At 37.2% G+C, this 12,898-nt stretch overlaps 1 protein-coding gene across 2 annotated transcripts; it reads left to right on the top strand.

The window, feature by feature from the left end:
- Positions 1 to 6,663: 6,663 nt before the first annotated feature.
- LOC116114683 (probable E3 ubiquitin ligase SUD1) lies at positions 6,664 to 12,847 on the top strand. Of its 2 annotated transcripts, none has more exons than XM_031400818.1 (9): positions 6,664 to 7,088; positions 7,869 to 8,561; positions 9,216 to 9,983; positions 10,068 to 10,279; positions 10,384 to 10,746; positions 10,873 to 11,030; positions 11,121 to 11,284; positions 11,405 to 11,551; positions 12,116 to 12,847. In XM_031400818.1, the coding sequence occupies exons 1-9, from the start codon at positions 6,783 to 6,785 to the stop codon at positions 12,608 to 12,610; spliced, it is 3,306 nt and encodes a 1,101-aa protein (XP_031256678.1). In that variant the 5' UTR covers positions 6,664 to 6,782; the 3' UTR covers positions 12,611 to 12,847. The 2 variants fall into 2 exon arrangements, with proteins under 2 accessions (XP_031256678.1, XP_031256677.1); XM_031400817.1 differs by having other exon boundaries at positions 10,870 to 11,030.
- The last annotated feature ends 51 nt before the right edge of the window (positions 12,848 to 12,898 follow it).

Here is a 12,898-nt window from a genome sequence, read left to right as displayed (position 1 = left end):
AAAGAAGTCAAAGGCAAAGGATTTGTTGGAGGAAGTCTTTAAAAAGGTAAGGAAGAACCTCCCATGACTTTAGGGTTTATGCTAGGGTTTGTAGATTTTTATGAAACCTTAAATTAAGGCTTTAAGGCATAGAATTAGTTGATGGCAAGTGTAGTTGAACTCATTTATTCTACTTATTGCCTTGAATTCATTATACATGAAGTTATTGCTCTTTATGTTTTATGAGTTGTTATGTTTGATTGAAGAAAATGAAGTGTGGATACTGATTGTGGCAAAAATTGTAGTATTGGAGGCCACATGGTGTTGAATGGTTGCTATTAGAAGTGTTGATGTGTTGTTTGCATTAGCTTACAATGTTATAGCAATAATGGATGATTATGGAAATGAGATTTTACACTTCCTTTAAGATGTTAAAGACTATTAAGGGGAGGTTTATTTGATCCACAAGTTAACCTATTGGTTAATGTCAATAGGAATTGATGTGGCATAGTTAATATGAAAATTCGGATTTAATGGGCTTAGGGGTTTTGTTAACCCTGCTTCTGTATTTCGACCATAACTTGAGTTATAAAAATCGAAATGAGATGATTCTTGAAGCATTAGAAAGCTAAGACACAGACCTATAACTTTTATGTTTATGCCAAGAGCCAATTCGTTTGAGAAAAGGATGGAAAATGGCCTGAAGCATAAACTGGTTATTAAAGTTTAAGATTTAACATAATCAATTCTTATGATTATGAATTGATTATTAATGTATTATTGTAATTATGCCATGTACTAATGTTTACCCATTAGTTAGATGATCTTTGAAAGATATACATGGTCATGATGTCAATGCATGATTAATGTTATGAAATGGCATGAAGATGCAATGTAATACATGTTTTAAGATGATGTATGTGAGCAAGAGGTAATGTAAATGGATTGATAATCCATAGATGAATTAAAAGTATTAAGCTCACTAAAATATGTATTTACATGCCATAAGATGTTAGAGATGCATATAGACATGATGGAAAACGCGTAAGCATATCCTTGTATACCAGTTGAGGAAAGATAAATATATGCTTTAGATGTTAAATAATGCGTAAGCACACCTCCCGATGATATGAGCTCTAGATGAATTTGAGGCTAGATGATATGAAGTGCTTAAGACACTAAGAAAAGTCTGATCGGCTATACGTTAAATGCTTCATATGCATTTAGTTGCATTACATGAGTTATGATGTTATTTACATCATGAGATGATTTATACTCATGTTAGATGATATTTAGATGTTATATCATGACATGTAATGTGTGTGTACCATGTTTACGTGCTTACTTGTATGTGTATGTATTGATGTTTATGTAGTCATGGGATAAAATAATGAAAAGCATATGAATTAGGAAAAAAAAAAGGGAAGTATACCTAGATGTAAAAGATAAGTGGTGTGTTAACAAATATGTTTAAATGAATGTCAAATAGCACATTTAGAATGAAATTGATCATTCTTTACTGAGCGATTAGCACTCACCCTTTCATTGTTGATTGCTTTGCAGGTAGACCAGAAGCGAAGGATGCTAGAGATAGCAGGGATACACATGAGGGGAGATGATTTATTGTCATCTTGATGTAAATAATGTAAATGATAAATTTTTGTGAAACACCTTTGGAAGTTTCCACCCTATAAATATGTTTTGATTGTGTAATTTCCGGATAAATTCTTAAAGTTTTTAAAATTATAAGTTTGGATCCTGCATGACATCTTCTATGAATGTTTTGGATATTATTATTATTATCCTTACACAGGTTTTTCTAAATACAGCTCATTCTCCAGACATGTATCCCCTACATTCTCATTAAGGGATATTCAGAGGATACCTGACTAGAGGGGGGTTTTACACATTTCTGCAAGGAAAAAGGTGAATGAATCAACAATCTATTTGCTCGGGAAAGTAAACGCGAGCAAGTAACAACTTAACCTTTCTCCAAAAGTGCCAGAAAAACAGCCTCGTCCCGACAAAAACCATACGCTTTCAAGTGAGGAAGCGTGAGAAGCTCGTTAACATTGCGTTGATTGTCCGGAAGATCGCTAAAACGCTGCAGCCTCTATAAGCTTGCAGCAGGAAGATAGTTCTACTCGACGTTAACTGCAAAAACAAAACAAGACGATCAGTTAGAACGTGCAGCTCAAGAACAATCCTCACACGCACACAGGAAGTTGAGCCTTACTCGCTTCCGTAACGAAGACATCGGCCCCGGGCTTCGTAGAAAAAGAACTGTGAATCCCAGTGTGGTATGAGTGTTCAAAAAAATGCAAAAAAGGTTCGGTTATGGTTCGAAAAATTCAAAAAACCAAATTTTCGGTTCGGCAAAAAATAAAAAGCAGTTAACCGAAACCGGTTTTACAAATATATATATTATATATTAAATAAAAATAAAAATAAATATTATATAATAAATAAAAAATAATAATATAATATATTAAATAAAGAAATAATAATATTTTTAATGTATTGTTAGTAGTGGCCAACGGATATGTAAGAATGTTTAATTTTTATTTGGATATGTCTTATTTATATTTACAATTTAACTTAGGAAAAAATAAAAAAATAAGTTTTATAAAAAAAAGGGAAAACCAGTTCAAAACCGATTAACCGAAAAACCTGTTTTCCCTCCAAACCGGTTCGGTTTCGGTTCAAAAAAGCAGTTAACCAGTTCGGTTAACCACTTTTGAACACCCCTACAATGTGGAACTTTCTTCGGGACTTCGACCAGCCCATTGAAACGTACTCTCCTCCCTTTAAAAAGGTAGTACGTCTGGTCTTGCCCCTTTTTGAGCCTATATAAGTGAACGAGCACTTTGACGGATGGCTCGCCCAAGTCAATGATCATGTACGCAATGTACATCGCAATAATGATCACGTAAGAATTGGCCATCGGTTGAAGAGGAACAATGTCGAATCGCCTCAACACGTTATCAATGAAGTAGTGCGGGGGAATGGATACCCCGCACCTAAGGAGAGTCTTAGACGTTGCTACCCATCCATGTGAGGGATTCTTCCAAGAATATCCCCTAGAACCATCAAGTTAAGCTGCGGTGCATAGACTACTCTATGCGTTCAAGATCTCTGAGTGTGATCAAGGATTGTGGTTCTCTTCGTAGCCTATGGGCTAGAGACGGCAGAGAGTGAACCAACTGAATCAAAGCACAATTGGATGAGCCCATAGCGTCGGGATCTGAGCTTCGGGCGACAAATTCTTCAGAGACCTCAGGAAACACATCCCCAAGGGCTGCCGAGGTTACTAGCGAATTGAACATTCGATCTATGGTACAACTACTAGAGGAAGACATGGTTGTAGCTCGCTTCTGGGTACTTGAAAAAAGAAACGAACATGTATTAGAGCTTAAACAAATCGGCGACCATTCCACACTCGCTTCTATTTCAAGCACCTAAGATAGCTCGCACAATATAACGAAGGCACACGACCTACTCGGGATACCGACGACCACCATGTTAAACCTCTCTAAAACCTGAGACTGTCGGAGACGCAACCAAAAACCCTACTAAAACCTTAAAACATCTAATGTGGCCACTACAATAGCCACCCTTTAACGTAAAAATCAGAAAAACGAAAGAAAATAGGGAAAAGAGCCTTACCAAAATAAGGAAAGTGTTGGGAACTCATAAGAAAGACCACCTTGATGATGTAAGAACAACGGCAAAGGAGAACCAGAGTTAGAATGACTATCAGAGTGACTATTCTGAGGTTTTTCGCCACCTTTTATAATGGTTTGGATGGGAGACAAATGGGGAGGGGGGGGGGAAGGGGGGTTTAATCGTGGCCGTCGACTTACAGCCGATCTTAACCCTTCATTCATCGAGCAATCTCAGCCTATAGATGTGGCCACGCGTCAACCATTCGCAAGGAGCGACGAACCATCAGATTGCTATAATGATAATTGTCGTCGCACGTCGCCTCAACTTCGCACGTGAACAGTTGTCGTCACCCATGCACGACGAAACTTAACTAACAAAGGCTGACACATTTAATGCAGCACGACCACGTGGAAATTACTTGTATGCCTTGACTGTTCATATTTTGAGTTTTGACAGGTACCATGAGGAATAAAGATCCAAGTGTGAGGTACATCGGCCAAGCACAAGGTCGATCATGGGGGCTTGGTTGAACACGCACTCGAAGACTCACTGTTGAAGCCGAGCATGGCATCAAATCGAGCAATAGTCTTTGAAGCCCAAAATGAGCATCGAACACTAAGGGGCAGATGTTGTGTGTGGTTTTTCTGCCAAGCTTGGTCCAACTCGAGGATATAGCTCAATCCAGAATGAGCTCGACAACTACGATTAATCGACCCAGCATAAGCTCTTCGAGCTATAGCTTGACCCAGCATAAGCTAATCGCGAACAATTCAATGAATCATTCAATCAATCCCAATATTACTTCAAATCCCAGATATTGCAGGAATGACTAGATCAACGATGATCATTGTGCAATTACAACACCCAATCGTGAGGATATTGGAATTATGATTCAAATCAGTTGTAATCCCCTGAATTTTGTTTCTTCCTTTATACAAATCTTGTATATAAACCCCCCCTCCCTCCCTCCCCCCTCTTTCATACAATGAGGAAGGGGTTACGAATTTCAGATAAGAATTGCATTGTAAGCTCCCACAACAAATACAAAAACACAGTGGACGTAGGTTGTTAACCTGGCCGAACCACTTTAAAAATCTCTTTGTTTTTGGTTCATTTCATTCATATTCATTGTTGATTATCACTAATCACGCACACATCGATTCCGATCCCAGCAAGGTCGATCAGATCTCTCTAGTTAGTGCAAAATTCTGTAGCAACAATTACTATGATCTTATCTATACGATTATGCAATATAGGAATCCATTTTTTAAGGAGTGGAGCTATTGGCACCCTACTAATAAACTAAATAATATCTCATTGCAAAGTTTTACAAATTAAATTTTTTTTTTCTTTTGGCATCCCATGAATTTCATAAATGCCCTTCATGCAATTTTTTTTTAATTATTTAAAAGAGATAACATTTCAATCCCTTCACTTATAGTATATACTTCTCTCTATCGCTATTCCTAACACGAAACTTGAGATAATCAAATTGAAAGTTCATAAAAAATTAAAGTTAAAAAAATCCTAAGAAATAACCCTAAAAACATGATAGATTTAACTACACAAAAAACATATAGATTAACAATGCCTTTCAAAAAAAAAAATAATAATAATAAAATAAATTTATATGTGATTACAAAGAATCTTAGATTTCAAATCTTATCTTTATTATTCATTCTCATGAAAAAATATGAAATGTCAAAAGTATTTGTGAAAAATATGAAATTAAAGTTAATTTTAATAATTTAATACAAGAGTAAATTTGGCTTTATAAAATTTAGTAAAATATCGAGTTAGAATTTATTAGTGCGGTAAGGATAGATCCACTCTTTCTGAAACATCCTGTTTCGTGCTTTGGTGGGTCCTCGACCTACGTTATGCATAATTGCATATGACCCGATCGACCGTGTAAAACCCGCGGTAGAGGACTTCTATTATCGTAGCCATTCAGCCCAAAAATGTCATGCAGAGCCAGAAACATAGATAAAGCTTGTCCGAATTTAAAAGCCTTGTACAAGATCCCAAATGTCCAAATATTCAATGTTGGGCTTAAGCCCATCTTAATAAAACAACAACTCAAGATTCAATCTCCAACGCCTTCACAAGAATTTGAGTTCTCACAATTTAGTTTATTGTGTTGTTCCTATGTTATAAGAAAAAAAAAAAAAAAAAATATATATATATATATATATAATTATCTCTAGGTTATCGAATGGTTCGATAAAGACTCTTGAGTGTATTATTCAAAAGGTTAAAAGTTTAAATTTTTTTTTTTTTTTTTTGCCAACCAGGTGTCTGAACCAACTTACGCGCACCTCAAATAATCATTAAGGTCTATTAAATATCTTACAAACTCAATGAACCAGGTAAAACATAATTATGCATTGAGGGGGGTAGTCCCAAGGTATGAACCAGAAAGTCAAGGAAGAGAACACCTCCTTGATCACCAAGCCAACCCCTTGAGGTTATGAGTTTGAAATTTCGAATCTTTCTTCGGTTGCTAATATGGGTAGTCATTAAAGTTTTTAACCGATAGGTAATTATAGGGTTCCAAATAATTAGTTAAAGCGCGCGTAAACTAGCCGGACGCCCCAATTATAAAAGAAAAAAAAAGATATATATAACTTTAGTATTTTTGCCACATAAAATCATTAGAAAATTTTCTTATTTATTTCGAAAGGCCCTAAAATATTTTGGGAAAGATGTTTTATTTAAATATGTTTTTTTATATAAAAAAAAGAAAAAAGAAAAAGAAATGCATTTCTAGAATGATCGTAGATAGTTTGACCATTAGTTTTGTAGTATTTGACACAAATATCTCAATTTACTCTTCAACTTCTCCTATTGTAATCTAAACTCTTTTTAACTTAACAACTTACAACGCTTAAAGCCAATAAATAACCAATTAATTACCTCCACGTCAGCTCCAGCCAGCCGGTCGCCTCGTAACCGACAAAACTGAAATATAACCCAAAACCGAGGGGCATTTCAGGGACACAAACGTAAACAATTAATCCAACCCATCCCAAAATCATCGCCAAACACAACTCCATCTGTTAAAAACCATCATCACCAATTCAATCGATCGCCCAACTCGGTCTCTCAAACTCAGTGGGTCATATCAGCTCGCCCTTATGGACGGCTCCACATCGTTAATCCGCGGCAGCGCTCCCTTGACCTCATCCGTCGAGTCCTCCGAGCCCTCGACGTCCTCATCGTCGGTGTCGATAAAGAGAGAGGTGGTGGAGGACCGCGAGAAGAGCGTGTCGCGATACGATGAGGAGGAGGAGGAGGAGGAAGACGTGTGCCGGATCTGTCGAAATCCAGGAGACGCGGAGAATCCGTTACGGTATCCGTGCGCGTGTAGTGGAAGTATCAAATTTGTTCACCAGGATTGCCTCCTTCAGTGGCTCAATCACAGCAACGCTCGCCAATGCGAGGTTAATTGAATATTTTTCTTGTTTGATGGAAAAATTTGAAGGATAGATTGATTAATCGTTAAATTATTTAATGAAACTTTTGAAAGACTGATTAAAGAAGAAGTTTTAATTATGGTTCTTTCAGTGGATTGATGCATTGCGGCGTTTTTAAATTTTAATTCCAAGGGTGATCGACTGATATTTTCTTTCTGGAATGTTGGGAGGAAGAAGAAGTGAATGATGGATTGAAGTTTCTTTCTTGATTTTTATATGCATAAATGCTTAATGTTTCATTTGCGTTTATTTTCTTGACTTTGGAATGTTAAAGTCATGATCAGAAGATTTCATCTTTTGAGGTTTCATATGAATTGGGTTGTTGAAAATTTTCATGGTCATGACTTTTTGATGAATGGTTTCATATAGACACACGTGTAGACAAATGAATTGCATGATTTTGTTAAATCTCTTCATCAAAAAAAATATTGATAGGCAATCAACATTTTAGAAAATTAAGCTTGAAGCCTTGGGTTTAAGTATGAAATTATATGAATGATTCTGAATGCATAAATGTGAATGAATGGATTTAACTGCTTTCATTTAAGATAGCAGTTATATGTTTATAGTTTCATTTTTACTTCCAAAGCTGGTTTGCACTGATTAATGTATATGTTTGGTTTGCATTTTTCAAGTACCTGCAAATATGTATTTTTATTTTTCTTCTACCTATTATGTTTATGAAGAATGTATTTTCTTGGTGAAGATATATCTCCTCTAATGAAACGTATTTGGTGTTCTTTGTAGGTTTGTAAACATGCATTTTCCTTTTCCCCGGTTTATGCTGAAAATGCTCCAGCTAGGCTTCCTTTTCAGGAGTTTGTAGTCGGGATGGCAATGAAAGCTTGCCATGTTGTGCAATTCTTTCTACGGCTTAGTTTTGTACTTTCTGTGTGGCTCCTCATCATACCTTTTATCACGTTTTGGATATGGCGGTTGGCCTTTGTGAGGAGTTTTGGTGAAGCTCAGAGATTATTTTTAAGTCATATCTCAACAACAGTTATTCTTACTGACTGTCTGCATGGTTTCCTACTTTCTGCTAGCATTGTTTTTATTTTTCTTGGAGCCACTTCCTTGCGAGATTACTTCAGGCATTTACGTGAGCTTGGAGGACAAGATGCAGAGAGGGAGGATGAAGGGGATAGAAATGGTGCTCGTGTTGCCAGAAGACCTCCTGGACAAGCTAATAGGAATTTTGCTGGTGAAGGAAATGGAGAAGATGCTGGAGGAGCGCAGGGTGTTGCTGGAGCAGGTCAAATTATCAGAAGGAATGCAGAAAATGTTGCTGCACGATGGGAGATTCAGGCAGCTCGTCTTGAGGCCCATGTTGAACAGATGTTTGACGGTTTGGATGATGCTGATGGCGCAGAGGATGTACCTTTTGATGAGCTTGTTGGCATGCAGGGTCCTGTTTTTCATTTAGTTGAAAATGCATTTACCGTAAGTCAGCTATTCATTCCCTCATTTAGCTATTATCATTGCTAGGTAACATTGTGTTTTGTCATTAATTTTCCTAACTGATCTTATCTTGGTGGTTTTACTTTAGTCCTCACATCCTTTTGTCTTTAGGAGAGCATATTATGAAATTCATCTTATTTCTCTTTCTCTGTTTGAATGAATTGCCTCTATTTGATATAATTTTAAGTTAGTGTTGGCATGATTAGAGCTGAATTATTTACATGATTTATTTGTAATAGTACCATGAAATTTGACCTTGGGATTAGAGTTCCATATTTCATTGAAAGAAAGCATAAGGATAAATCTCTCGCTTAATAATTTAGTGGAGGTGAACTTTCTCTTGTTATGAGCCGGTCCTATAATATTACTGAACTTCTGATTCTGTTACTGTTCCTTTGACCGGGAACCTTTGCCTCTTTGCTGGTTTGTCAGATCTCATAATTTTTATTTTTCCGAAGAAATTTTTTTAGTACTTTTCTCATTGGACTTCTTCACATAACATGCTATGAATATCCTTTTTTAACTATATTTGGTTGTCTTTTGAATCAAAAGTGTTGAATTTCCAATTTAGTCCCTTTCTTCCTTACTTGCTGGAAAGTTTTTCATGATATGATGAGTGACTTTACTCTTTTGCAGGTTTTGGCTAGCAATATGATATTCCTTGGTGTTGTGATCTTTGTCCCCTTCTCTTTAGGTCGGATAATTCTATATTATATGTCATGGCTTTTCTTCTCTACTAGTGGTCCAGTGTTGTCAACGGTCATGCCACTCACAGATACAGCCCTCTCTTTAGCAAATATTACGTTGAAGAATGCATTAAGTGCTGTCACAAATCTCACATCTGAAGGTCAAGAAAACAGCATGCTTGGCCAGGTTGCTGAGATGTTAAAAGGAAATGCTAGTGGATTAAATGAAGCAGCTAATAGTACAAGTGCACCACTTTCAGCAGATCTCTTAAAAGGGGCAACTATTGGAACATCACGACTTTCTGATGTTACTACACTTGCTATTGGATATATGTTCGTATTCTCTCTTGTCTTCTTCTACTTGGGTATTGTTGCCTTGATTCGGTACACCAAGGGTGAGCCTTTGACTATGGGGAGGTTTTATGGTATTGCTTCTATAGCAGAAACGATTCCATCCCTCTTGAGGCAGTTTCTAGCTGCAATGAGGCATTTGATGACCATGATTAAGGTTGCTTTCCTTCTGGTCATTGAACTTGGGGTGTTTCCTTTAATGTGTGGATGGTGGTTAGATGTCTGTACCATAAGGATGTTTGGGAAGACAATGTCTCAAAGAGTTCTGTTCTTTTCAGTCTCTCCTTTGGCAAGCTCGTTGGTTCATTGGGTTGTAGGGATTGTGTACATGTTACAAATAAGTATCTTTGTTAGCCTTCTTCGAGTGGTAATGTTCCTTGCCATTCTTTTATAGTTCTGAGACTAGTCCAATAATGACCCTTATGATCATTTCTTCACTTGTTGTGTGCAGGTTCTGCGTAATGGAGTTCTGTACTTTCTTCGAGATCCTGCTGATCCCAATTATAATCCATTCCGTGATCTAATTGATGATCCTGTACACAAGCATGCTCGCAGAGTTCTGTTGTCTGTTGCAGTTTATGGGAGTTTGATTGTGATGCTGGTATTTTTGCCAGTCAAACTTGCTATGCGGATGGCTCCCTCCACTTTTCCTCTTGACATATCGTAAGATGACACTTTTGTTTTAGGAATATGCTGTTTCTTTCTGTATTTTCTTTTCATGTTGATATGCCAAGTTTATTTGCTAATTGTACAACTGTTTGTAACAGGGTATCTGACCCATTTACTGAAATACCAGCTGATATGCTTCTCTTTCAAATCTGCATTCCATTTGCCATTGAGCATTTTAAATTGCGGACAACAATCAAGTCTCTTCTTCGCTATTGGTTTACAGCAGTTGGCTGGGCACTTGGTCTGACTAAGTTTTTGCTGCCCAGACCTGATGAAAGTAGTGGCCAGGAAAATGGAAATGTTGAGCCAAGGCCAGATAGACTGCAGGTAATACCATTAGGACATGAACGAGCCCCCCTGGTTCAATATCCAGCAGTGGATGATGTAAATAGAGGCAATCTAGGATCTGGAAACTCTAATGTTTCAGAGGAGTATGATGCTGATGATCAGACTGACTCAGAGTAAGTTGTAGGATGCTTACATTTGTAACACTATGAATGGATCTCTGTATTTTTATTTTTTGGTATAATTGATGTTTAGTGGTTTCTGGCACTGCTTCTTAGATATCAATCTCTTTATTTTAGCAGGTACGGCTTTGTTCTTCGTATTGTCCTCTTGCTGGTGATTGCCTGGATGACTCTGCTTGTTATTAACTCAGCCTTGATAGTGGTGCCAATTTCACTTGGACGCGCAGTTTTTAATGCAATTCCTCTTCTTCCAATTACTCATGGCGTCAAGTGCAATGGTAACATTGATGATAGTATGGTTTTTGGTTACTAGGCCCATTCATCCGTGGTGAAATGCTACTAATATTCCTTTGGTTCCCTTTTCGCAGATCTGTATGCTTTCATCATTGGAAGCTATGTCATTTGGACTGCCATAGCTGGAGCTAGATATTCCATTGAGCATGTTAGAACAAAGAGGGCGGCAATTTTGTTTGGCCAAATTTGGAAGTGGTGTGGTATTGTCATTAAGAGCTCTGCATTATTGTCAATATGGGTAATGGTTATTTTGGTTATTATTTTTTTTACTTATTTAAGTTTCCTATGCTATCCGGTTTTGTTAGTCATTTGATTGGTGTTCTACACTTCTAATCCCTTTACTGGTGCCATGTTCCAGATTTTTGTCATTCCAGTATTAATTGGGTTGCTGTTCGAGCTCCTGGTGATTGTGCCAATGAGGGTGCCTGTAGATGAAAGCCCGGTTTTCCTCCTGTATCAGGACTGGGCGTTGGGCCTCATTTTTCTGAAGATATGGACTAGATTGGTGAGTAATTTTATCACATTCTTGTGCATTCCTGTTGACCAACATCTTTTCTGTGGTGCATGACTGATTTTTACACTGTAAAATGAGAATGCAATAATTTAGCTGAGGATCAAGCCAAATTCTTAATTCTTCTTTAACTTGAAATTTATTGATTTCTATTGAGTGACCTGGAAGTGATCGTAAATATACATTGATCTTTGGGTTTATGGATCTGGAATATGTGTATCATATTCTGCACATATGACTGGCTGGGAGTGATGATTAAACTTTAAAATTCAAGTTGCATTAGTGTTGTCCAATCTCTTTTATTTTTTGTTGTTGTTGTTATTTCTTGGATGATATCTGTTCCTCTGTTATATGTGTTTTCTTTAATCTTTCCTGTCAATGAATATTTTAAGTTTCTTTAAACAATTTACATGACTATGACAGCTAATGCGCAGTTGCAAGAGATTGACAGAATGTTCTCAAATTTCAACATTTTAGTCATCTTTTAATACAAGATTTATGGTTTTAATTTGAAGAAACAAACGTGTCCCTGAACTAAAATTTTCCCTGCTGTAACAGGTTATGTTGGATCACATGATGCCCCTGGTAGATGATGGCTGGCGGATAAAATTCGAAAGGGTGAGAGAAGATGGTTTCTCCAGGCTGCAAGGTCTTTGGGTGCTTAAAGAGATTGTTTTCCCAATCATAATGAAGTTGTTGACAGCCCTGTGTGTACCATATGTCTTAGCCAGAGGGGTGTTTCCTGTACTTGGGTACCCATTAGTAGTAAATTCAGCAGTCTATCGTTTTGCGTGGCTGGGATGCCTATGTTTCAGTGTGTTGTGGTTTTGTGCTAAGAGATTTCATGTCTGGTTCACTAACCTTCATAACAGCATTCGTGATGATCGATACCTAGTTGGCCGTAGGCTTCACAACTATGGGGAAGATTCGCAAGAGAAGCAAAACGAGGCAGGGATGCCCTCTGACACCCAAAGTTCTAACATACGGGGCTCTGGTTTGATCCAATACGACAGAGAAGTTGATGTAGGGTTGAGGTTGAGACGCGGTAATTGAAACTATTCTTAATTTCTGAAGCAGGTTTGTTGTAGGTTTTGGTCCTAGTCTCATTAGGGCTTTTGTATAAGTATTGAATACTTGTTCAAATGTTTATGTTGATAGCTCTTTACCGTGTTGGGGGCTTGAAAGACGCTCTCATAGCTTACCAGTTATCTTTTGATCTTGTGCACATATTAACTTAGAAAGTAGGAAAACTGTGAAATTATAATGCATTATTTTGTTTTGCTCTATGAATTGTAAGTGTAGCACATATCAAGCTGGCAATGGCATGATACTCAAAATTAG

The sequence above is a fragment of the Pistacia vera genome, unplaced genomic scaffold (genome assembly GCF_008641045.1).
Source record: "Pistacia vera cultivar Batoury unplaced genomic scaffold, PisVer_v2 Contig72, whole genome shotgun sequence".
NCBI classification, from domain to species: Eukaryota; Viridiplantae; Streptophyta; class Magnoliopsida; order Sapindales; family Anacardiaceae; genus Pistacia; species Pistacia vera.
Note: the sequence above shows the minus strand (reverse complement) of the source record. Positions and strands in the feature narration are given on the sequence as shown.

Excerpts from the sequence above, each read along its gene's own strand:
- LOC116114683 (XM_031400817.1), top strand. The coding sequence starts at position 6,783 with ATGGACGGCTCCACATCGTTAATCCGCGGCAGCGCTCCCTTGACCTCA. Across the intron at positions 10,747-10,869 it reads GATGATCAGACTGACTCAGA|CAGGTACGGCTTTGTTCTTC; the intron begins GTAAGTTGTAGG and ends TCTTTATTTTAG. Across the intron at positions 11,031-11,120 it reads TCATGGCGTCAAGTGCAATG|ATCTGTATGCTTTCATCATT; the intron begins GTAACATTGATG and ends CCCTTTTCGCAG.